This window comes from Pollicipes pollicipes, unplaced genomic scaffold (genome assembly GCF_011947565.3).
Source record: "Pollicipes pollicipes isolate AB1234 unplaced genomic scaffold, Ppol_2.1 Scaffold_4881;HRSCAF=5763_pilon_pilon_pilon, whole genome shotgun sequence".
Taxonomy (NCBI): domain Eukaryota; kingdom Metazoa; phylum Arthropoda; class Thecostraca; order Pollicipedomorpha; family Pollicipedidae; genus Pollicipes; species Pollicipes pollicipes.
The window spans coordinates 31,498,974-31,524,415 of record NW_023596576.1 but is presented as its reverse complement, the minus strand read 5'-3'; the positions used below and the strand labels follow the sequence as shown (position 1 = coordinate 31,524,415).

The 25,442-nt window shown below is 56.9% G+C and overlaps 1 protein-coding gene across 1 annotated transcript; it reads left to right on the top strand.

Moving 5' to 3' along the window:
* The first annotated feature begins 3,873 nt into the window (after positions 1-3,873).
* LOC119100250 (extended synaptotagmin-1) lies at positions 3,874-25,172 on the top strand. The gene is made up of 21 exons (XM_037223357.1): positions 3,874-4,141; positions 4,356-4,397; positions 4,555-4,695; positions 5,352-5,495; positions 6,091-6,236; positions 7,237-7,357; positions 13,166-13,336; positions 16,848-16,939; positions 18,882-18,934; positions 19,173-19,261; positions 19,642-19,751; positions 20,220-20,322; positions 20,681-20,833; positions 21,206-21,315; positions 21,874-21,916; positions 22,299-22,436; positions 22,894-22,982; positions 23,353-23,445; positions 23,677-23,770; positions 24,360-24,497; positions 25,055-25,172. Exons 1-21 carry the CDS (start codon positions 3,890-3,892, stop codon positions 25,139-25,141), a joined length of 2,409 nt encoding a protein of 802 aa, XP_037079252.1. The 5' UTR covers positions 3,874-3,889; the 3' UTR covers positions 25,142-25,172.
* Positions 25,173-25,442: the final 270 nt, after the last annotated feature.

Sequence of the window (25,442 nt, the reverse complement as noted above, 5' to 3'; positions counted from 1 at the left end):
CGGGCTCCTTTGAACCCATTTTGGGTTAAAATGCATCAGCTGACGACATGACGTTACTGGTGCTCGACTAAACATCAGGCGCAACAGGTCATGCTCCATATTTGCCTTTCGTACCTGGCTGCTGCAAATATTCGCGTGCTATATGAAGGCTCCGCCGAATCACCTGAGTATGTGACGTCACTGATCATCAGTTGGTAGGAGGTCACTTGGCCACCTACGGCTACGGAGTTCCGCAGCAGAGGTGGGAGATGCACGATAGTTAAGCACACTAATTTTATTGTGCGCACCATTAAGTAACAACTTCAAACGCAACGGGCTGTTTCAACGACTAAAATTTTGAACAAAAGTAAACACAAAACAAAGATGATCCCAGCCCACAAACCGACGTATATGCAAAGCTATTCCGCCCGACATCACAGGATGCGCCCCTGAGCAGCTACGGTCCGGAATGCCCTGATGGCTAAATAATAATCAAGGACGCCGCCTAGCGGCCATAAGTCTGGGCCACAGCCCGAATATCAGTGACGTCATATGGTCAGGTGATGCTTGATGTCCTTCAGTCAGCCCGAGTAAGCCCGCGTAAACTCATGACCAGTTACACCACATGCTCAGGTGATTCGGCAGGGCCCTTATGTAGCGCGCGAATACTTGCAGTATAGAGGTGCGAAAGGCAAAGATGGAACATGGCCTGTTGCGCCTGAGATTAAGTCAAATACCAGTGATGTCATATCGTCAACTGATGTCTTGTACCCTATAGGTACAAAAAAGCAGCCCGTAAAGAACTCATGACCAGTGGCATTACACACTCAGGAGATTTCACAGAGCTTTCCTTAAGCATGTCAATGCTTACAATAGACAGGTACGAAAGGTAAAGACGAACATGGCCTGTCGCGCCTGGTGTTAAGTTGAATACCAGTGACGTCACATCGCCAGATGATGCTTGATGTCCTTCAGTCAGCCCGAGTAAACCCGCGTAAACTCATAACCAGTCACAGCACACGCTCAGGTGATTGGGCAGAGCTTTTATGTGGCGCGCGAATACTTGCAGTATATAGGTGCGGAAGGTAAAGATGAAACATGACATATTGTATCTGATGCTTAATTGAATACCAGTGACGTCATATCGTTACCTGATGCCTAATGGCCTTAAGTCGGCCCAAAAAGGCGCGGGAAAACTCATGACCAATGGCGTCACACACTTAGTGGATTGCCAGTGACGACATATCGTTAGATGATGCCTAATGGCTTTCACTCGGCCAACAATAGCCTGTAAAAACTCATGATGACGCACTCAGGTGATTCGGCAGAGCCATCATTAGGCTCGCCAATACTTTAACAGGTGCGAAACGCAAAGATGGAACATGACATGTTGTGCCTGATGTTAAGTCGAACACCAGTGACATCATATCGTCAACTGAAGCATTATACCATATAGGGGGTTGAAAAGAGCCCGTAAGAACTCTTAACCAATGACGTGATATAACACGCGAATGCTTGCAGTAGACAGGTACGAAAGGTAAAGATGGAACATGGCCTGTTGCGCCTGATGTTGAGTCGAATACCAGTGACGTCATATCATCCCGCGATGCTTTACAGGATATGATGCTTTGTTGCATTGGGCTGCCCAAGTGAACCTGTATAAACTCATGACCAGTGACGTCACGCACTCAGATGGTTCAGCATCACCTTGATATAGCACGCGAATGCTTGCAGTAAACAGGTACGAAAGGCAAAGATAGAGCATGGCCTGTTGCGCATGACACCTAGACGAAAACCGGTGACGTCATATGGTCAGCTGATGTGGTATGGCTTACAGTGGGTTCAAAACAGTCTATACAAATTAATGGTTAGTGACGTTACACACTCAGGTAATTCGGCAGACCCTTCCTTCAGCATTCAAATACTTGCAATGGACAGGTACCAAAGGTAAAGATGGAGCATGGCCATGGCCGCCTGAATTGTATTCGGATACCAGTGACGGCACATCTTCAGTTAATGTCGTATGACCTTTCGTCGGCCCAAAAGAGGCCGTAAAATCTGATCACAAGTGACATCACACACAGTCGAATGCCAGTGACGTCACATCATTAGGTTATGCTTTACGGCCCTCAGTTGGCCCCCAAAGATCAATAAAAATGCATGACCAGTGACGTCACACACTCGCGTGATTTGGTAGCTTTTATTCATCACGCCAGTGCTTGCAGTAGACAGGTACGAAGCGAAAAATGAACCTTGACCTGTTGCGACCAATATTTAGTCGAATATCACTGACGTCACGACACCCAGTGATATTTCACGGAACATGATACACCGCGGCCGTGGGGCCTAAGTGCACTCGTATCAAGTGATGATTGGTGACGTCACACATTCAGGTGATTCGGTCAAGCTTTTATTCGGCACGCAAATGCTTGCAGCAGACAGGTACGAAAGGTAAAGACGGAATAAGGCCCGTTGTGCCTGATGTTTCATTGAATACCAGCGACGACATATCGTCAGGTGATGCTTTACGGCATTCATTGCACCCAAAAGAGCCCTGAAGCCTCACAACCAGTGACGTCACATATCCAGTCGAATACTAGTGACATCATATCGCTAGCAAATGCCTTGTAGCCTTCAGTCGGCCCAAAAGAACCCCGATCGATGCAAACCCATTTTCAGTGACGTCACTACGTCGGCTGATACCTAAGAGCATTTCTCCATCATGGCAGTACAGGAACCCTGCAGCCAGCGTAGCTCTCTCCCCACCGTCGGCAATACAGGTACCCAAGTAAAAAAAGCCCATCAGCTCAGGATGAAACATTTTGTAGGCATCAGCAGTTACAAGTATAATAATACTGAAAATATGATGTGGGGCTGGCATTTCTCATAGCTAGGTTATGTAGAACTGTCCACTGTACATTTATTTCACTGAGCTGGTTATGAATATATCCTATTATCTGTAGTTTTGTGTGGTGTTATGGGCTGGATGTACAGGTTGAATCATCTCCAACTTTATTTCCAATATGAATTGGTGCCATCAGTGTTGTGGATAATATTGGTCATGCTGGTTGGTTCCTTTACAATTCCAAGCCTGATGAAAATGCATCTTGAGTTCATGCTGCAAAAATTGAAACTACTGAAAATAGAACTAACTTATTTGACTTTAAAGCAACATATTAATTAAGTTTGTTATGTGCAGAACACTAGCCTATATTCTTGTTAAATTTAAATATTGAAGCTTTTTATCTTTATTTGTTATGTGCAAGAACACTGGCCTTTATCTTTCTGGAAAACAAATGTTGAAGGATTTTGTCTTCTAAAGTATTGGGACAATGAAATATTGTCATGTGCAAATAAAATGATATGTATTTTTTCCTTAAGACAAAAATGATGAAGCATTTTGTGCATCAGATACCCTGGTTCATATGCTATGACAACTATGAATATTTGGTGCACTGCAGTGCCTTGAATTAATTTTGCTAGGCTATGCGTAGCATGCCATGTTTTATTGCTTGGGTATTTATGTATGGGCATTAACAAAACATTTTGGTTTCTTTGCGAGCATTGATACTTATCTTGAATATTAAATGCAGAATCTTGTGGTGTAACTCAATTTTATACCTTCAGTGTGTGTTTAGGTTTCAGCTTTTATTTGCATCTTCATCTTATTTGCAAAGAGTGGCTGTGTCTACATGATTAATGTGCAGAGCTCTGCTGTATTTAACGGCCTCTTGGTTGTCCTGCCTCCACTCTGTTTCCAGTGCACCATTTTCTAAGACCTTATTCTGCCTGCATCATTTGCTTGTGGACTGGATGGTGTGCATGGTTTTGTCATGATCCGAATCACAACCCAGTATGTAGGATTGTCAGTGTCACCCATGACCGTCGCTGCAGGCCAACAGCAGCGGGTATGAGTGAGGGCGGCAGCGGCGGCGCCTCGGCGCTCGGCATCATCTTCCTACGCCGCACGGCCGCCATCCTCGGCATCTATGCTATCGGCTACCTGGAGCTGTCGCCTGCCTGGCTGCTGGGTGGCATCATCCTGTCGGTGATGCGCGAAAAGTGGCGCCGCGAGAAGCGCAACAAGCGTGCGCTGGCGCGCGCCATCGCGCTGAACAGCGAGCAGGTGACGCTGGCCAAGCTGCAGGACCTGCCCTCCTGGGTGAGTGGGGTGCGCTTGCGGCCCGGCAAGCCGGACGCGGCCCGTGGTGATACCGCGACGAACAGTGCATTGTGACATCCAGGATTACTTGGCACCCGCGTGACTTTTGTTTCAGCTTAGACAAGTGCACATATTTTTCAAGTTCATACCTGTTTCTGCTGAAAACAGGGTTCCCTGTGGATGTACGGTGACGTATTTTTCCATTTCTGTACAGGTACATTTCCCGGACGTTGAAAGAGCAGAATGGCTGAACAAGGTAGGCAATGCCCATGTGTGCTACATACACCCTTTCTTCCAATTTTGTAAGCTGCATCATTTGAAATTTTCAATTTTGAATTCATTTGCTACTGTTGCAGTCTGATGAGTTCTGTCGCCAGTTTCCTGACTTAAAAAGATCGTGGATGATTCTTCAGATGCTGAAGCAGATGTGGCCGTACGTTGGTGACTACGTGAAGAACCTTCTGAAGACTCAGTTCGAGCATAGTTTGGCCACTACCATGTCCGGCTACAAACTTAACAACTTCAAGTTTGAGAAAATATATCTGGGCGATATCGTGAGTAACGCTTTATCAGCCTTTGATGTGACTGTGTTGTGCCGGTATGTAATACGGACCTTGGAAAATACGGGTTTCACATTGTTTGAATCACATGTTGAAACGCCGAGAGTGACGTTGGATCGGACAGTCTCCATTGCAAACTGGACATCAAGGTGCAATCACGGATGTATCACGATTACAAGCGTTGGTTAATTGTGGCCACTGCTGGATAAGATAATTCTAAGTGCGTCGCCATGGCCCATATATAGACACACACACACAAACACACACACATACGCACGCACGCACGCACGCACGCACGCACGCACGCACGCACGCACGCACGCACGCACGCACGCACGCACACGCATGCATATATATATATATATATATATATATATATATATATATATTCCTGTTATTCCTTTGAGGGTGTGGCTACACAAATTTCTCACCCGTCGAAAGACATGATGGGATCTAAAACACGGCAGTGGTTTTTCAGTGCCGACGCGTGACACGACTGCATTAGCCTTGCGCGCCTGATCGCCCGTCCAGGTCTATTTTTCACCGCAAGCGTGTCGTTCCGGTGTTAGGGAAACGCCTCGTTTGTCTGTAGCTTCCCAGCCCGCTGGCCGTGACCGGTGCTTGACCTGAGACCGGCTCCTGCGGGGCAGGCTCCGCGGGTGGGCGGCGTCAAGGTTTATTCGGACAACGTGCAGCGCTCCGAGATCATCATGGACGTCGAGATCTTCTACGCCGGCGACTCCCGCATCGAGTGCAGCTTCAGCAGAATGTCAGCTGGGATCAAGGACTTCCAGGTGAGCGGGCGGGGGCAGCAGCAGGTCTGCGCCAACGTCGAGGTTCGGGGCGGTGGATCCGGTCCAAGAGGCAGGGGGTGTCTTTCGCGGTCGGCAACTATCGTCCGATCCTGTTGATTGTGTAGACGTGTGAGGTCATTGCGGATTGTACGCAGGCTTAGAAGACGCTGGAGCACGGTTAGATGACAGGAAGGGGATAGGATACCTGATGAGATCATTCTTGTCGTTGATCTTTGATGCTAGTAGCCCTCCTTTACGGTGTCAGATGTCGCTATGGTTCCTCGCTATTCAGTCGTGTCTCCATTGTGAGTAGTTGCGAGCAGTGGCGGGCAGTTGCGAACGGCGCCCGCACAGCTGCACGCGTTTTCACCAGCTGTGCCGCTGGGATACCACCGACACCTTCGTATCGTGTCCCATCTGTTGCGCCACGCTTGCAAGTCGTGTTAGGAACGGTGCGTTCTGTCAGCTGAGTTATTGAATGAAAAACAGCCGGTAGCGGGACTCGAACTTACGACATTGCGGTGAGGAGGCCGGTTGTGGATCTGCGATCCTCGATGTTTCCTCTGGACTGGGGCGAACTTCCTCTCCCCGCCAGCTGCACGGTGTGATGCGGATCGTCTACAAACCGCTCATCAGCACCATCCCCATCATTGGCGGCATGCAGGTATTCTTCCTCAACAACCCGGACATCGAGTTCAACATGCTGGGCGTGGCGGACGTGCTGGATATGCCCGGCCTCAGGTCAGTGAGCGGCGTGCAGGGCGGCCGTGGAGCCGGACTGATCCGCGCTGCCTCGTGTCCCGCCCGAGGTCAGCGAACTGTGCCGGGGGCGCGGCCCACCGGTCGTTGCTCTGCTGTGTGGGTATGGGCGTGGGTGTGGGTGTGGGTGTGGGTGCGGGTGTGTGCGTGTGCGTGTGCGCACGCGTGCGTGCGTGCGTGCGCTGACGTGCGCGCGCCTTCGCCAGACTGCGCATGCGCTTCTGATGTCTGTTTGTGAGCAAAGACCACATCATACCTCCATGTGGGGGTGCCCAGCTTGCAACTACACCGCGGTAGTCACTTCTCATATCCTCTCACGTTGTAAAGAAGCACCGTTTCTATGTCAGTTGCCCGTGGCATAGCGTGGGGTGCGCCGACACCGGAATGCTGGGCTCGGCGCCGGTGGGACGCAGCACTCCCACGCGATGGCACGTCGCTGTCCGTGCGCGCTGCTTGCCCTCGGTCGGCTGTGAATCGCCCCGTTTGTCATGGCCGCGTCACGACACAAAAGCCTTCTCCCCTCCACGTCCTGCCCCGCTGTCAGTGGTCATGATGCAGACCCGCATACTGTGCCCGACAGACGGAGTGGCATGACTCTTGCTCTCGTTCTCGTTCTCCCTCGCTTCCTCTCGCTCTTCCTCGCTCTCTTTCGCTCTCGCTCGCCTCGGAGTGATGGTGGAGCCGCGTGATGAGCACCCTGGAGCAGGTCACTGAACTCACCTGGGCGACAGCGTCGTCTCGGCGTGTGGCGCGCTGGATCCACGAATATCTTGCGTCATGACCCGAGTACGGCATTACCCCCAACCACGCCATGAGTGGCCCAGTCTATCAGAGCTTCCCTTGGGTTGTGATTCATTGCCACATTGTAGTATAAGTGACCTACGTATTGTCATCTGGGTGCCCCGTTTCGTGTTCCCACGCTGCACATCCCGGTCGTGTTCTTCCCTGGCGGCGCTCTGAATGCGGTGACGACCTCCCACAGCGGCATTCTGCGAAACGTCATCGTCGACACCATCGCCGCCATGATGGTGTTGCCGAACAAGTGGCCCATCGTCCTCTCCAGCGAGGTGCCCACCAAGATGGTGACGGCCTCCCAGCCCAAGGTGGGTGCAGCTGGGCGCGGCCGGGCACGTGGAACGCCAGCACTTGCTCGCTGCCGGCGCGGCTTACCCGCCGAACGCTGAGTTTGTTCGCTGCGTTTGGCGTGTCCTGGTGAGTCGGCGATCGATCAGCGGTGGTCGAGTCAGGGGCGGCACCGCCGGCCGGCGGTTGGAGGCGCCAGGAACAGAGCATGGCGGGTCTGTTCGGCCCACGCAGCGCCGCGGTTGAAGCTGAGCGTGGCGGGTCTTCGGCCCACTCAGCGCCGCGGTTGAAGCTGAGCATGGCGGGTCTGTCCGGCCCATGGTGCGCCGCAGGTGAAGCTGCGCATGGCAGGTCTGTTCGGGCCACGCAGCGCCGCAGGTGAAGCTGAGCATGGCGGGTCTGTTTGGCTCATGTAGCGTCGCAGATGGAACGTGCGTTGTGAGCTCACTCAGGGTTTCACGCTCCCTAGCGAAGCGCTGAATGACAGACATTGGAAGGCTCCCCTCCCCGGCCTTGTGGCGCCCGTCACCCCTGCACTGAAGACACAGTTTATTCGCGTTTGGGCAACGTGGACTCGCTGCGAACAGCGTTTCATGGCTGTGAGTTTTTTCAGAGAGGGCATGCGGGACATTCCACCCAAACGGGCAGGTGCAGGCGGCACGTTGCTGTCCACCAAACTCTGCCGTTTCGTAAAGTACCGCGGGCTGATGACCAGCTGGAGCCGGGTCTAACACATGGCTCGTGTCGTATGACAGGCTGGCCACACCCGTAACGACGACCCCGGAGGAGAAAACACGCCACGTGGGAACTGGGATACGGAAAGGGAATATGTCACTTGTTTGTGGTTGGGACCGAGATAGCTTACTTGTGGTCTTCGAAAGGACGCTCACACAAACAAACTTTGCTCAGGCCTTAACGCTTAGGTCCTGAGGTTAATTATGACTGACTACTTTACTGACGTATTCAAAACCAACATGCTTGGGAGAAAATAAATTAGTTGCTCGCCAATAGGAATGGTAGAGCAAACTACAACATGGCAAAACCTTTCTGAAAAACTTCGGTACTTCCGGCGCTGTCGGACGAACACATAGCATACCTGTGTGTACCGAACGCCGTCTGATCACTTGTATTTTGATAGGTCTGGAGCGTGACTCATTGATGGTCGATGTAAATCACGCGCACATTGAATCATTCCTCTGCAGTGCATATCGCGGGTACCCGAGGCCAGCTTTGTGTGACATTTTATGTGTGTCGGAAGGCATGCATACCAATGGTCGGAGTATATATATATATATATATATATATATATATATATATATATATCCTTTGGACGGAAAAGTTGCGAATGGTCTCAACTGTAAGGAAAACTGTGGTCGGGATGTCATTTTAACTTATATACAACGCACGCCTGCATTATTTAAAAGCGTCACCAATGAACAGGACAACGAACGATTTTTGTCCAGGAAACTCTTGTGACTGTCGTTTTGGGGACAGTCAAGTATTGGCACGAAGACATGTCATTTGAAAATCGAAACGTAACAGGCGCTGCCCGCTGTTTTGAAGCAAGTCGTTTTAGTGCCAGACGTCGGGAAAGGGTTTTCTTCGTTGACCTCTATGCATGACGTTAAATTTGTCCAGGATGGATGCTTTGGTGACGCTCGGGCTTGTGTCGCAACGAGACTCTTGTTGGCGGCGCGGCGGCGCAGACCTGAGTGGTCCGACTGAGGGCCGCACCGGCTCGGCGGTGGATGCGGGCGGGGCTGGAGCGTGGGCCAGACCCAACCGCTGCACAAGATATGCAAATCTCTAAGATGAGATAAGCCAATGCGAATGTATCCCTGTAAAATAGTAATGGGAACTTGTGCTTTCCTAAATGTCGGCGTAGGAGAATAGTTCCCACAAACCACGAATTTTCACCGGCGCACTGTAATCGTGAACCGGTTGTGAGTGGACGGTCGAAGTGAAGTGCTCCCCGTTCTGGCCGCTTTACTTTCACGACGCGAAGAAAGATTGCATACCGGTGTACATTTGTCGTGCGAAGGCAGGCTCGGACCGAGACCACCATGCGCCCTTTTTCGCACCAGTGCCTCACCATAAAATCTGTAAACTCGTGGGGAGCGGGCCGCGGCTGCCGGCGTGAGTCTGTCCCACGACCTCTCTAGCGGGAGTCCCGCCAGAGCACCCCCACACCGGCAACGGCCAAGGGTCCCCGTGCTAGGGAGGCTGGGTAGCCGTAATAGCTAGGATAGCCGTGCCATTGCTCTGCCTGCTCACTATCCCCTTAACCACGTAAGTGTCAGCTGCCATGCAGCAATAATCCCGATCAGATGATCACTTGCGGTCCAGTGAGCTCGAATAAAAAAGGAGAAAAATGGAAAACGCGCCAGGGGTTGTTCTGATCACCTGTTAAATTTAAAAAAACCCCGTCTCAGCAGTTATAAAAATGCATGGCATAAAAGGCTTTACACTGAGGTTGCACCGCCCTGTGGAGTGGGGCCGTTACTCTCTGACCGAGGTGTTCGGTCCTGCAACAGGCGCAGCCCAGTTCTTTTAAACTGTGTCTGGTCTTAGAATGTGGCTTTGAGCCCAAGCTATGTTGGTGACATTTAACCAGTTGTGGGAAAGCACAGATTTCCCGACGTCTTGGCGGAAGTCGCTAATAGTTTCACTGCTGAAGCCTGGTAAGAAAGAGACGGATCCGTGGGGCCGCCGTCCAGCGGCGCTTACCTCCTCCATGTGCAAGCCTCTAGAGCGGATGGTTCGGGCACAAGTAACTTTTTGTTGTTGAAAGAAACGATGTGCTTACAAACGCCCATTGTGGTTTCAGGAAAAACCGTAACACGGTTGCTCATCTTTTAGGCTTGGGCTCTACTGTGTGGATTACTTACATCAAAGAGGTTTATGACACAACCTGGCGATATGGCATCTTACGGAAGCTGTTCCAGCATGGTATACGCGGAGATACGGGTACCTTTGTTGCGAACTTTCTTGCTGACCGCTACTTCAGAGTCTGTGTTGGTTCCATGCACTCGAACAGATACACCCAAAGGAACGGCGTGCCCCAGGGCAGTGTGTTAAGTATTGCGCTGTTTGCGTCATAATGAATGATGTCGGGGCAACCTACCCCAGGCGATTGGTCACTCGCTTTTCGTTGATGGTCTCGCCATCCGTTGCAACTCCGCCATGGCAGCGTCCATGCCGCGCCAGTTACAGTTGGCTGTGACTGGCTTAGATACGTGGAGCATGCTTAACGGTTTACGGTTTTCGACCTCGAAGATCATTTCCATCCACTTTTGTCGACGCCGGCGTCATTGTCCCGACATGGCGCTTAAGCTTTATGGACAGCCGATCCCTTGCAATGCGGTGACACGGTTTCTGGGGTCACATTTTGATAAGCATTTGACCTGCAAGGAACATCCCATCATTCTGCATCACGGGTGTTTTAAGACACTGAACACATTGAAATGCGTGGCACAAGCTCTTACGGAACAGATCGGAAAACATTTTAATTGTTGTACCGCTCACTGATCAGATCTAAAGTTAACTACGGATGTGATATACATAACCGTGCGCCCACCTCCTTCAAACTAAACACCACATGGCACACAGCACTGCGCAAGGCAACCGGTGCGTTCAGAACGTGTTCAGTTGCAAGCCTACTGGTAGAGGCAAGTGAACCCCGCTCTCATTTCGGAGGGAAATGCTTGAGGTGAGGTATGCTTGCAAGTTGGCGCAGCTCCCAAAACACCTCACCACCCGACAGTCTTTTCACGACGTGTGACGCGACCTGTTAGAAAGAACGGAGAACACGTGTTGTGGCATTTGCTTTTCAGGTCGAAGAGCTATTCGGAGAGAATGGGCTCAGATGGAAGGGAGTGCTCAGATCTGGTCACTTGATAACACCTCCTTGGGAAATATGTGCACCAAGTGCGGTTTTCATTAGCGTAGGTTAAAAACGAGAACCCATTACGTGTGACACTAGGGTTAGGGGATTGGAGCTTATCTCGTCACATCAAGGATGTGTAGCGACCTTTGCAGACGGATCCAAAGCCGCATCAGGTGTTGGCTCGGCGTTCGTGTTTGGCCTTGCCGCTCGTTCATTCTCGCTGCCAGAACACGCCTCTTTGTATACTACAGAGGTTGTTGCCATCATTAAAACACTGCCATATTGAAGTCGCGAATGACGACCGACACTTGATCTGGCCTGACCCCCTCAACAGCCTCATGACGCTCAAGACATTTTACCCTCAGTGTCCCTTTTTGTAGGACACTTTGACCCGCTTGACATGGTTGATGGGCATGGGCAAAACCGTAGCGCGATGCTGGATTCCAAGCCATGTAAGGATAGCGGGCAACGATCTTACCTTCGCTGCCCGCAAAGCGGGCCACTCATGCGCCTCGCACGTGTTCTCTTCCGCTCCCAGCTGGGAACTTCTACCCAGCCATCACAGCTTGTTTAAGAAGAAATGGCAACGCTGGTGGGACAACGAAAGGAGCGACAAGCTAAGGGTGATACAGCCACTGTTGGGCCTTCTAGGGCCGTCTGGCTGGCGAGCTGCCAGGTGTGAAGAGGTCCCCCGTGCCGTCTGCAAATTGTCTATACGTACGCGACACATGGGTACCTGTTGTTTGGTGGCGGGAGGCCTCAATGCCCTAATTGCGATGCACTGTGGACAGTTAATCATCTGCTTTACTCCTGTTCACTTTTCAGGGAAGAGCGCCGGCGTCCTTTTAGGTGGCAAGCCATGTATGTCATGTTTGACTCATTGCGATATGCTAGGACACGACTCACAGTGTTACCTCAAACCAATTGTTTCTTTTCCTGGGAGGCGTCAAGTTTTTAGCTGTACTTGCTTCGTGCTAATTAAAACAAAACACAGCCGTAAACAGCCGCCATGGGCGCAAAATGACCTATGGTGTCAAAATCCCACATCATCACCATAACACCGAGGTCAGCGATACGGAGCCGGCTATCTCTGGCTAGTGAAACAGGCCACCCGGCGGGGTTGGAGGTGCCGTGGCGAGTCGGCGGCCGCTGGACGTGCCCTCCGCTGCCCCACTGGTCTCGGCGTGGGTCCTGGCCCGGCCGTGCGCTGCCGCCCACGCGGCGGCGGCGACAGGGCCTCGTCTGGCCGCGTGTGTCGGACTGTGAGTCGCACATGGCAGAGCGCCAGAGATTGCTGGGACATGTGGGCACTGCACAGGCAATGCGTAGCTGTCGGTGCTGGAAGGACCAGACGCTCGGTTGCGCTTGCCAGTACACGACTATATCTTTATCAGTATCAATATTGCGATATACGACTAGTCATAGACCTTTCGATATCCTAGTCTGTGGACTAATAGATCGGTAAACATATGACGTTCTTGTATACAAATACTAGAGCTCGGCGTATTGGCCGCTCGGCGGTCTTTCTCATCGAGACGAACCCTTGGTGGAAACACAGCGCGTAGTACGCTGTATGGATACAGATAACCGGCTTTATAGTTGTGAGAATAAACCCAGTGTGTGATTGACTTCGACGTGATCATCACCGAAGTATGACGCAAATGATTGCGTCAACATTTTAAGCAACGGTGTCTTAAGTAAAGGTGCATTTAACGCTGATAATAATATTTCCTGAGTCATTCCGCTTCATTCACTTTTTACGTTATGGGGTGTTGAGGCGGCAGCGCCGCCTGCGGCTTTGCCCTTGAGGTGGTGCGCGTCCGCCGTCTGGGGCTCGTGACCGCAGCCTTGAACTTGTGCCTGCGACGCCGCTCACCGCGGCTGCCTTGACAACGACCGCGACCGCCTGTGGTGGTGACCGGCACCGTGGCCTTGACCCCAGGGCGTGCTGCGCCTGCGCCTGATCGAGGGCCGTGACCTGATGAAGAAGGACCGCAACATCTTCGGCCAGGGCAAGTCGGACCCGTACGCCATCATCTACATCGGCGCCAAGCAGTTCAAAACCAAGTACATCCAGGACACTGTTGACCCCGTCTGGAACTACGTGTGTGAGGTGAGCTGGCTCCGCTGAGTCGGGCCGGGCCGCTGCCGCTGCCGCAGCCGTCCCTTCCGCGCCGGCGGGGGACCGCCGCCCACGCTCCGCTGTCGTCACGGCTGTTAGTTGCCAGACGGCCGGCGATGGGCGCCGGGCCGGTCTGGGGCTCGGCCGGCGGTGGGCAGGCGAAGGGGGCGGGGGCGGGAGACGGAAAAACCGCAGTATGCGGATTCAGGCGCTGGGCAGGGTTGCACACGGAGGGGCCCAGTAGTGCTGTGTTCACTGGTTTTCTGTTTTGCTGGGTATGACGCTTCTTTTCAGACGTGCGTCCGGCGGAAAGGATGGGGCGAGGCCGGCATTTTCCCAGGGAATTGCATGGAAAGACCAAACCAGCTTACGCACCCCAAACTCTGAACGGAATCCTAGACCACTGTTTTTCGGCGGCAGTTTCATGGGGAGCGTGATTTTTCCGTTTCTGTCCCAACTGAGCGTTGGTGCCAACAGAAAGATTAGATCCATGCGAGGCGTCCCAACATATCAACATTAGGAAGAGATAGAAGTGGTGGGGTCATAGACGTTCTTTTTCACGGATCTTACAGGCAATTCATAATACACGTCTAGATTTTTAGATGAAGTTGAGAGGGACGCGTATTTAATACTGAGGCAATTGATCCAGCAGCCTTTTGGCATTGAAATGATCAGCGCCAAATGGCGGCCGGCACAGGTGCGGCGGCGATTCTGCCGCTTGACGCTGCTGAAGTACCAGCGCCTGCTTGTAAAGCGTATGGCTGATGCCGGTCAACACAGGAAGTTGGTTAAGAGGCATGCAGCAAGACTGGTGACGTTTTGGACGTGCGGAAACGTTGGCGATATTGTGAAACTTACCGGGAGTTAAGTGTGCGCAACATGACTGCGGTCACCTTTATTCCGTGTGGCCTCCCATTCGCCTCGCTGTACCCTGTCAGCTGATCACGACTCGCCAGGTGCGAGGGCGCCTGGCCCCCCGCCCGCCCTCCTCAGCCGGCTGTTGGCGGCGGTGCGATGATGTGCGGTCAGTGTCAGCCTGGCGCCCGCTGTGTGTGAGACGGTCTGTGTGTCGGCGTCACGTCTCCTGTGACGGCGTGTGTGACAGCGTGCACCGGTACACGCGTCCGCGCCCTCCCACTCTCTTTAACGCGCTCTGCTCGGCCCAGTTTGACTTGATCGAGTCGGTGGGCCCGCGCCTCTGGGTGGAGCTGTGCGACTCGGACGACCCGGGCAACAAAGATGATAACCTGGGCAGGTGAGCGCGGCCATCAGCAGCTGGTGCACGAACGTGACCCCACTGCGCCGCGGATGACGGCGCGGCGCGGCCTCCCCCCCTCCCGCCCTCTGACTTTGTCTCTCACGCTATGCCCCGGAGCTTCTGCAGTCTTCTCTCGATCTGTCTCTCTCGGCTCTCGATTTGCCCCCCTCTGCGGCTAATCGGTGAATCAGGCGACGCTGCCACCTTGCTGCGGTCCAATTTCCGCCCCCATAACATCCAGCTAGCCTCAAGCCTGGCTGCGACGGCCGTAGGCCGGTAGCGCTCAGGGCTGAGGTATAAAGCGGAGCCGGTAGGGCCTGGCGGTCCAGTCGGCCGCCACGGCCGCGGCGGGCCTACTTGACACTACCTCGCTCTGCCAATGGCGGGCTGCGCTTGTCCCGCCCGCCCCGCCCGCCCAGCCCCCGCCCCAAGCCCCGCCCCGCCCCGCCCCGCCCCGCCCCGCCCCGCCCCGCCCCGCCCCCTGCCCTGCCCTACCTTGCCCTGCCCTGTCCCGCCCACTCTGCCCCGCCCCGCCTGAGCGCTCTACCGCGCACCCAGACCGTGCTGGAGCACCCGACGGGCACGCGGCTGGAGCTGACACTGTCCGACTACGACCGTGGCCCGGCTGATGATGATGCGTTGGGCAGGTAACGCGGCCCAGCCGCCAGGCGGGTCTGGTCTCTCGTCGCGTGGCTCCGGCCTGGCTGGTCCGGGTTCCGCCTCTGTCGGACGTACGGGGCGACTGGGTGTGCCTGTTCAGCTCGACGTGGAATGTTTTGTTTCGGGGAACCGTGACGTGCATCTGGGAGAGAGTTGTAACTGTGCTGCGCTTCGCCGTGTCTGCCTGTGACGACGATTGGCTGGTGAGAATGCAATGGCGTGGCATGATGTCGCTGGGTTCCGATGTTTTGTTGCCGACTTTGGGGCGTGTCGACGTAATTTGCTTTGTATTGCTTTAGCATTTGCCGACGGGAGCCTCCTGAACGGAGATTTGATTTGGGATCGTAAGTCGACAGGAGCCACGGCCGTTTTTATCACCACCGGTTGATGACTCAAGCAGTCACAGTCCTCGTCTTCTCAGAGGTGGAACGAGTCAGCATTGGGCTGCAGTGGATGAGAGTTGCGAGTATTGTTGGGCGATATACGGCGGAATCAATCAAACAACTTTATTTAAGTTGTGGGCGTAGGCAGGTTTACCCCGGATGACCTGGCCGACATGATATTGAGATTACTCGGTGTCCTCGCGCACTGCTGCTGGTGTTTCTCTACTGGCATGAACTATCCATAGTTGGTGGCATTGCAACAGGCACTAGTCAGAGCGCGCGAGAAAATATCAAATTGTGCCCGAACTCACGCGAAAATGAACCATATGCCTACGCAATCTCCCAACATCTAGTGTACACCGCTTGGCTCGACGGGAGGGAGGGGGAGGATCCCCATGGCTGCCTGCGTGGTTTGGGGTGGCATGCTTAAGTTTGGGTCCCATCATCGTCGCTCTAAGTTGCTTACGTTCTGCGATGCCTATATTGAAAGGCTATCGTGCTGCATGCGCTCCAAACGTGAGCTCTCGATGCGTGCTCACGTTCGTAGATGGTGCGGTATCACAAGCTGGCCGGCAGCCTGCAGGCACGCCGTCCATCTTATCTGAGGACGGCTTCGTTGGTGCCCGCAACTATGTCTGATCGATGGCTTTTTGCCTAGCGCGGGGATATCTCAGGTGACACTGGGATTGTCGTTGGGTGGCCCTCAATCGTTGCGTGTCGGACCCTCTGGGCTCGATGAACTGTTCTCCGGTTTCGCTTCAGTCATACATGTGTGCGGTGTACATAACAAATATCCACTGGGCCGTGACTCGTGTGCGTGCACGTGCGCGTGTGCGTGCGCGAGGCGGGTCCTGATCATGATCTTTATATTTTCATCCGTTACATGTTCGCGCTTCGAAGCAGGCAGCGGTTTGGGCGCGCGGCGGGTTGACCGTATGTGGGCCAGCGTCGTGTGCGTTTGCTTGTGGCTGTGCTGCGTGTGGGTGTGGGTGGCTGACCCGTCGCCGCTGGGTTCCGTGCGTCACCGGTCTCCTGGTGCAGTGTCGACGAACTGGAGCGGCGCGCGCTCGGCCGCCGTGACTCCGTCCTGTCCGCAGCAGCAGGTGTGGGGCCCGCTCAGCCGCTGCACTGTTTCGTCGTGCCGCCTAGCCGACAGTGGCGGCGACCGTATCTGGTCTGACGCTGCAGTCTTGCCTGACAGACGCACTTGCTCGAGTTCGATGGCATCCAGCTGCGGCTCGATCTTTGGGACTGGGACGCCAGCAGTCTGGCCAAGGACGATTTCCTGGGCAGGTCAGGCGGCGGGCCGGCGCCGGCCGCCCGGCGCATGCGCGGCGGGCCGGCGCGGCAGCGGGTGCCGGCGGCCTCGCTCGGGGACGGCACGGGGTGCACCGGCTGGACCTAGGGGCAAGGTCGGTCGACCGGCCGTGCGTGTAAAAAGCGGGGTCGGTCGACCGGCCGTGCGTGTACAAAGCGGGGTCGGCCGGCCGGCGATGGGTGTGCGGAGCGGGCTCGGCCGGCCGGCGGTGGGTGTGGGGAGTGGGCTCGGCAGACAGGGGCATCACGAGCTCGGCACACCGTGCACGGAGCTTCTACCATTACGAGGTCGGCGCTGGATCAGGCCTGGCCGGGCGGTGGCCCGCCTGACCCGGGTCGGCCGCCCCGGCGCCCGCCCCGTCCCCGCCGGGCCGTCCCGGCCGCCCACGCGACGGCTGGTCGGGCGAGCTGCTCTTTGCTGCTCACTGGCAGATGGTGGCGCCCTGTCGTGCGTCTGGTTATTTTGCTTTTGTTTTTGCATCAGCTGAAACTGGTGGTGTTCGATGTTTTGTGGACTTGTTTGACAGGAGTTTGTTTGGCTTTGCGTTTGACGTTTTGATGCTCGAAGTCGGCGTTCGCTATGGTTTCTGTGGTGCCCAGAGATTTTGTTGGGCTTGAAAGCGTCCTTCGAGATTTGGTGTGTTGAATTTCTCATTATTTGTTGACGGGATTTAGCTATCTACGTTTGTGCATTACATTGTGCGCCGTGTGCGTTCCAGTCGTTGTCCTGGCACCTCACCCTTGCACTCTGATCCCTTTTCCTGGAAGACATCGACCTTTCCCCGTCCCATGACCTCGACCCCTGATCCTTTCCTCCTCCCAGGGCATGTGCGAGGCTCATTACCGCTTAGAGATGATACTGTACGACTACGACCGTGGGCGGACTGACGAGCTGCTCGGACGGTACGCCGCCCCGGCTGCCGCCGCCCCTGGACCCGCCCATAGCCAACCAGCGCCTCGGCTTCTGCCGCTCCTGGACCCGCCCATAGCCAGCCAGTGTCCCGGCTGCTGCCGCTCCTGGACCCACCCATAGCCAACCAGCGCCTCGGCTGCTGCCGCTCCTGGACCCGCCCATAGCCAGCCAGTGCCCCGGCTGCTGCCGCTCCTGGACCCACCCATAGCCAACCAGCGCCTCGGCTGCTGCCGCTCCTGGACCCACCCATAGCCAACCAGCGCCTCGGCTGCTGCCGCTCCTGGACCCGCCCATAGCCAGCCAGTGCCCCGGCTGCTGCCGCTCCTGGACCCACCCATAGCCAACCAGCGCCTCGGCTGCTGCCGCTCCTCGACCCACCCATAGCCAACCAGCGCCTCGGCTGATACGCTCCTGGACCCGCCCATAGCCAACCGGCGTGTCGGCTGCCACCCCTCCTGGACCCGTCCAGAGCCAATCATCAGCGCATAGGCTGCTATCCCTCTGGACCTGGTCCACGCGTTAACGCTGGTCTCTGTCGGAGCTTCCCTTGTGATCCGCTGGAGTATGACGCTGGTGACCCGTGCAGCCGCCGCGGGTATGCTTAGCTCACTGCCGCTCTAAACATGCATGCACACTAAACTGAGTCGCACCTCATCTTCACTGCATGCGCGCTAACAAGTTGATTTCTGCTGTGTTTCCATGAGGTCGATTTTTGCTGCAGTTGTAAAGCCAGCGTGCTTGATATCTTGCTGTCCTAAAACCTCTTGGCGATGTTATGCTTCGTTTTCCGTCCAGGAACATGCCGAACGGTGGATGCTGAGCATTAACTGTTAAGACATGACAATGAATATAGCGCCGTTTTCGCCGTTGCCTGAGCACATCATTTTGCTGTACACTTCAAACGTTCCCGGGCTCCTTGCGCAACGTTGTCGAATCGGAGTTGCGGTGCTGTCCCGTCCGTCCGGCTGCCGCGCGCGTGTAACGTGGGGCTGTCGGCGCCGCCAGGTGCGGTCTGGACGTGGCCGACATCGCCAAGGCCGGATCGCAGGACGTGGTGAGTGCGCCGGGCTCCGCGGACCGGGCCGCAGCCTGCCAGCCGGGCGGTTGAATGCTGTTAGCCCCGGCCGCGTGGTGAAACGTGCGACTCTGGGATGGATGTCTCGTTCAGTCTCGTTCAGTCGCTGCCGGTGCACCGCTCGTCGTCGGTCACGCCATGCGACAGCTGCCATCGCGGCGTCAGTGCTCATGCTCAGATGGCCATTTTTTAGGCTGAGGAGACGTTGGCCGTTATTTCAGTGGTGCCGCTGGAGCAGGCGCGCACCGGCCGGATCCACATGAAGCTGGACTGGCTGGGTCTCTCCACTAACGCGGCCGACATCAAGAAGGTGATGACGCCGGCCAGCGGACGGCAGACGCGGCGCTCTCGGTCACGGCCGGTCTCAGTTCGGCCGGAGCTGGGAGTGTGTCCAATTGGCTGGTGGCGGCATATGCCGACCAGCGGGCGGCAGACGCGGCGCTCTCGGTCACGGCCGATCTCAGTTCAGCTGGAGCTGGGAGTGTGCCCAGTTGGCTGGTGGCGGCATGTTTCATATCGTCTGTATTTTCTTCAATGTTGTGTCTTGCTTTTTTATTAGGCACGCGCCTTTGTCGTGCCCGGCGCGGTGTGCTGCAGGGGATGGCGAGTCTGCAGCGCTGACCTTGACTCCGCCTGAACCCCACCCTGCTCGACCGGTGGCGTGACGCGACACGCCGGCCACTGTTTCAGCAACTGAATGAAATCGAGGACCTGTCGGCGTTCGACCACTCGGGCCTGCACTCGGCCGTGCTGACCGTGTTCGTCGACTCGGCAAAACAGCTTCCGGTAACGGCCGTGACGTGACCCGTATGATAGCGTCCCGCGGTGCTCGCCACTCGCCTCTGTTAAGCCTGACCGTGTAAATACCGTTCAAAATGTTACGTAACGTCTCACCACATGGAATGAAAAGTGAATCTCATTTTCGGCTACTGTATTTTTGTTTTTGCTTTTTGTGTGCATGCTGTTCTTCCATTTTATTTTGTCTGTTACGTCGGTCGTTACGGGTCGGTCGGTGGTTTGTTTTATCAGCACGCTTATCCGTCGTCAGTCCGGTTTTTTAAATTTCAAGCAGTGTTGTGCAGGGAATTAAATCATTCATTAAAGTGCTTCGCTAGGGACTATCTTTTATTATACACTACCATGAGTTTTTATTAACCAGATGATTGGACTGGCGCCGTGTCGCCCTACATAAGGTCGGCTGTCGCCGGCAGATGGCGTCGCGGACGGTGGAGCCCAATCCGCTGGTGCGGCTGGCGGTGGGCAACCAGAAGGAGGGTGACTTCGTGCAAGTACCGCACCCTGGACCCTGTCTGGGAGGAGGGCTTCAGCTTCCTCGTCAAGAACCCGCTGACGCAGACCATGACGCTGGAGGTGGGCACTATGTCCGGCAACCAGAGCGAGCGCCTGCCAAACGCCCACCACCGCTGGCTGGCGCGGAAAGGATCCTTCCTTCTTGGGCTTTTTATTAAATGAAAAGCATAGGTAGGAAGAATCCTTGCTATCACATCAAATCACATCAAATTTTGATGTGAGAGTGAGCCGTTACACTCATTCAAGGACAGTAATGCTCGGTGATAACGTCCATGCTCGTACCGTGGCGTTTAAGCGTGTTGGGGCGTCCCGTGGGCCTTGATCAGAGCGGGCGCTTGTGTCGCCGGCGGCCGGCGAAGCCTGGCGGCAGAGCTGTAGCGATCATCCCGACGTGTATTCCGGCTCTTGCCGTCGCCAGGTGGAGGACCAGAGCTCGGGCAAGTCGCTGGGCATGCTGCAGCTGGAGGTTAAGGACCTGCTCCGCCAGCCGGAGCTGGAGGTCAGCGAGCACCCCTACAAGCTGCACGAGTCGGGCCGGCACTCCATGGTCGTGCTCTCCATTCAGCTGCGGGTGAGTGAGGCTGGCCTCGGTGGGGAGCACCGAGCACCGGCCGGGCCTCACAGCCCTGTCTTTACGTGGCTGCTTCCCTGTCCCGGCCACGGTAGGAGTCCGAGCACCGGCCGGGCCTCACAGCCCTGTCTTTACGTGGCTGATTCCCTGTCCCGGCCATTTCACCGTTGCCACACCTGTGCCTTCCCTTTTCCGTTGTTTGGTATCAGCGCCATTTTGTAAGTGCGGCTGCTTTTTCGGCTTTCCCACACATTGTGCGCAATTGCATCGAGATTAGGCTTGTGACAGCCTCGCCGGCGCCCTTGATGGTCCTTGCTGTGAGTGTGGACGGCGGCGCCGACCCGTGCCGCTCACAGTGCGCGTCCGCATCAGGTTCTGACGCACGACAAGGGTGGCGGCCCAGGACGACGAGGCCCGCATTCCTTCTGCCATGCCGCAGCGGCCGGTGGCGCCCGAGCCGCCCCGACAGCCCTCAAAGCCGAGTGAGTGCTGCGGGCCGCTGCCGCCTCCGACCGGGCGGGGCGCGCGTCGGTGCCGCCTGGCAGCGCGGCGCCGGCCGGGGCGGGCCGCGGCTACTGCTGCGGCTCTCGGGGCCGCACCGCCAGCCCGCCAGTCTCTGGCTTCACGCGGAAGTGGTGCGTGCTGAAGCCAGGCCACGGCGGCTGGGCGCAGTGGCGGTAATTGGCCCGCAGGAGGACAAGTGTATGACGTTGACGCTTAATTCAGTGCTGAGACGCCAGCGTGAGCCGAGGTGTCGGTGTCTCGCGCGCGCCTGGTGTACCTGTGACCGCATGCGCGGATGTCTGCGCTCCATGAGTCATTGCGCTCGCTGTGACGGTCAGATGTGAGGCGACGAAAGAAGAACTAGCACCGTAGTCCACCTCCGACCTCGACACACCGACCGCCCGTGCACCCTGTCCTGACCTGGCCGCCGCCTTCCGTCCCGCCCGCCGTCGAGGTTGCGCGTGGCCCTCGCCGCCGAACCGAGCCGTGAGTACCCGGTCCGCGTGCCGCCGCCTTCCGCCCCGCCCGCCGTCGAGGTTGCGCGTGGCCCTCGCCGCCGAACCGAGCCGTGAGTACCCGGTCGGTGTGCCGCGCCTCCCGTCCTCCCGAGGCCGGCTCGAACTGACCGCCGGCGTCGGCGCACCGGGACACGCCAGCCGTCGTCAACCACCTGCCGTCCGTCCCTGTCTGTTGTCCTGGTGTGTACCATCCGAGCCCTGCCGGCCAGAGCTCCGCTGGCACCGGTGCTGGTCGGTCGGCGGTGTGAACTGGGACGCCGCGCCGACGGCTGCTCCCCCTCCTGCTCCCCCGCCGCGCTCCCGGCGACCTAGCTGACCGGCCGTCGCGCCACCCACAGCGGAGGCCACGACTGAGCCGAGCCCGCCGGCGGCACCAGGGGAGAAGCCGGCTGCGACGGCCGCCAACTCAGCCGGCCTCCCCGCCGCCGGCCTCCCCGCCGCCGGCCTCCCCGCCGCCGCCCTCTCCGCCGCCGGCATCTCCACCGCAGCCCAAGGCGGACGAGCCGGTGCGTCCGCCCAGCCCGGTCCGGCCAGCGCCCGCCGCCCGCAAGGAGTCGAGGCCGGAGCCGGTGCCGGCGCAGGTGAGCCCGGTTTGTGCGCCGCGCCGGTGGTGCAGGACGGTGCACCGTCGACCCAGCGTGACGGCGGGAGCGAGCTGTGCCTGTAGGGAAGGACTGGCTGCATGGCGACCAATGCCGACGCCTCCTGACTCGCTGCAAGTGGGATGCGCCAGCCCTTGTAATGCCGTGCTACGCTGAGAGGCGCGGCGTGTCAGCTCACAGCCCTGCCGAAGTGTGCAACAGGCGGGAAAACTGTACCGCCAGTGGAGCTTGACTTAGTTTCACCCTCAGCTACGAATGCAATCGCACTGGAGGCTGCATCAGTAGCTGTGGCTTTCCCATGTGTCCTGTGTACCTCAGTGACTGCGAGCAGTCAATGAGCAATAGTCTGGCGTCTTCAGACGGCCGGGCGGTATTTGTAGTGGGCGGCCGCTACGTCTGCCACGCACTGTACAGACCGTGCTGCCCCCACCGGCAGACACGGGAGGCCGTCGAGACGCTCATCCAGGACCTGTCAGCGGACACGGCGCAGGCAGAGTCCGGACTCCGACAGCGCAAGCCAGAGAAGTAAGGGACTGCCGTCAAACACAGCCTATTCCGTGCTTCGGTTGCCAGCGAAACGTAGCATATGTGTGGCTCGTGCAAGTATTCGGTGGTGTTTTATGATGGATCGGTTTGGCATCACGTGATGGGTTAAAAAAAATTAATCGGTTGGGCGAAAAGTGCCTTTTCATGCTGCGTGTCTGGCGGGCCACCTTGCCGCGTGTGTGGCTGACCACCGTGCCGTGTGTCTTGCGGACCACCGTGCCGTGTGCCTGGCGGATCACCGTGCCGTGTGTTTGGCGGACCACCGCACGGTGTATCTGGAGGACTGCCGTGTCGTGTGTCTGGAGGACCACCGTGTGTGGTGACGCGCTGACAGAGGGTTTGTGGGCAGCCCGGCCGGCGCCCATCGTCTGGGCCGGATCCAGCTGACGCTGCGCTTCAGTGACACCCGCTCGGCGCTGGTGGTCGTCGTCCACAAAATATCGTGAGTGGCTGCCGCCGCCGTCCTGGACTAGCTCGGGCCGGGCGCCTCGCCGCCGAGAGGGGCGCAGTCGGGTCACCTCTGCGGGCCCGGCGCGCATCAGCACGCTGGGCGTCACCTGGTCTCGATCAGGAGACCGCGGAGCGGACCTGGGCTCATGTGACAGCAGAGTGCACCAAGTGTTAGGGATGTGACTCACGCTCGTCCCATGATGTCACCGTGGGTGGTCCGCAGGAGCCTGCCCATGCAGGGAGACGACATTCCCGATCCGTACGTCAAGACGTACCTGCTACCTGACCGCTCCGAGGACAACAAGCGTAAAACACAGGTGAGCCGGTTGCCGGTGGGACGCGACGCCAGGGCTGCGCCGGCCGCCGCCTGCCGTCGGCTGCAGGCTGGGACGGGTCGGTCTGCCGGACTCTGTACTCAGTGACCCTGTACCGGTCACGAGTCCGGAGGGCCGGCTCAGCGTCCCCGTACCAATCACGAGTCCGGAGGACCGGCTCAGCGTCCCTGTACCGGTCACGAGTCCGGAGGGTCGGCCCAGCGTCCCTGTACCGGTCACGAGTCCGGAGGGCCGGCTCAGCGTCCCTGTACCGGTCACGAGTCCGGATGGCCGGCTTCGGGCAGGGCTGTCTGCTGCTGGCGATTTGGGCCACTGATCAGAACGTGTTCGCAATGATCATGTCGGAAGCATGATTGCTGGAGGCCCACTTCAAAGCGCTGCTTTGTCAGTGTGGACCATTCAATCTGACAATCGTGCCTTTTGTCGAGTTTGACCCTTCATTTATCCCGAGTGGTAACTTTCGAATGCGTTGGGGTCCACTTCTTGCGAGTTGCCAGTGACGGCCAATAGTACAGCTGCCCGAGCTGGATAGTGCGGTGGCGACGCCTGAGTGCCCCACGTGCTGCTACAGAGCTTCAAAGACAACCGCGACCCGGTGTACGACGAGGCGCTGGAGTATCGCGGCCAGCTGAATGAGATCCGGGTGCGCACATTGGAGGTTCAGGTGGTCAGTAAGAAGACCTTCGCTCGCAACCCCATCCTTGGCATGGTAAGCGGGCGCCCGACGGCTACGGTGCTTGAACACGGGTCGGGGCTGTGCATTGGGTCACGCAGTGGGCATTTACATGTAAGGTGCAACATCTTTAAGCTAGTTTGATTGTCCTGTTATCCACGCTGCAGGTGGAATCCCGAGTAGAGCATCGGCCGAGCAGCGTTGTTGGATGCTTAGATCTGGTGGTCCGCATCTCTGTCGGGCTCGGTCTTGCGACGGTTCTATGCTGTTTTGTTTGAAGGCTGGAAGCGGTATTATTGCCTTTGCCATTGTATGTAACGCTAGAAAAAGTTGTGGTGGCATTGCTGACCGGATGCATACTGATGTAGACGGTCGTGTGCGGCGATGAAAGTTCTTCGCGAAATCCACTTGTGTTGCGGCTGACGCCGTCGTGCGACGCAGGTTAGATCACAGAAACTAGGTGGCCGGCGTATATTGGAGGTGGACGCGCCGGCCCGATGGGGAGGAGGAGGGAGGGGGGCTGTGGCGCCGAGCGCGCACACATCTGGCCGGGCGGCGGCCGGCCGACCGGTGACCCGTCCTGCTCCCGGCAGAAACACATCGACCTGAGCGATCTGGACCTGGTGGCCGGCTCCACCCAGTGGTTCGACCTGGAGCCGGAAGAGCACTTCGACTCGTAGGTGGCCGTCGGTCGCTGCGTCTCCGGGTGGCCTGCTGGCGCGGGGCGGGCTGCTGAGCCGAGGACGCTCCGTTTGCCGTGTGCCGGGCCGCCGCTGTCTCTGGAGCGACGCTTTCTCCCTCCCAGTGGCGGCGCGCCGGCCATGCGGCGATGGTCGGCCGCCGCCCTAGTGCTCTCCGTCACAAGCGCCTAGGCTGTGCTAGTCGGTAACGGTCTGTCCTGGCTGGTTTCGGCGTGTTGTGTGATCCTCCGGCGAGGCATGGGTCGTCTGTGGGTGAGTGTGTGGCTTGGGTGGGGTGCTT

Coding starts and splice junctions, on each gene's coding strand:
- LOC119100250 (XM_037223357.1), top strand. CDS start 3,890: ATGAGTGAGGGCGGCAGCGGCGGCGCCTCGGCGCTCGGCATCATCTTC. Junction 19,262..19,641: donor ACGCGGCCGACATCAAGAAG/GTGATGACGCCG, acceptor CCACTGTTTCAG/CAACTGAATGAAATCGAGGA. Junction 23,446..23,676: donor GTCGTCGTCCACAAAATATC/GTGAGTGGCTGC, acceptor GGTGGTCCGCAG/GAGCCTGCCCATGCAGGGAG.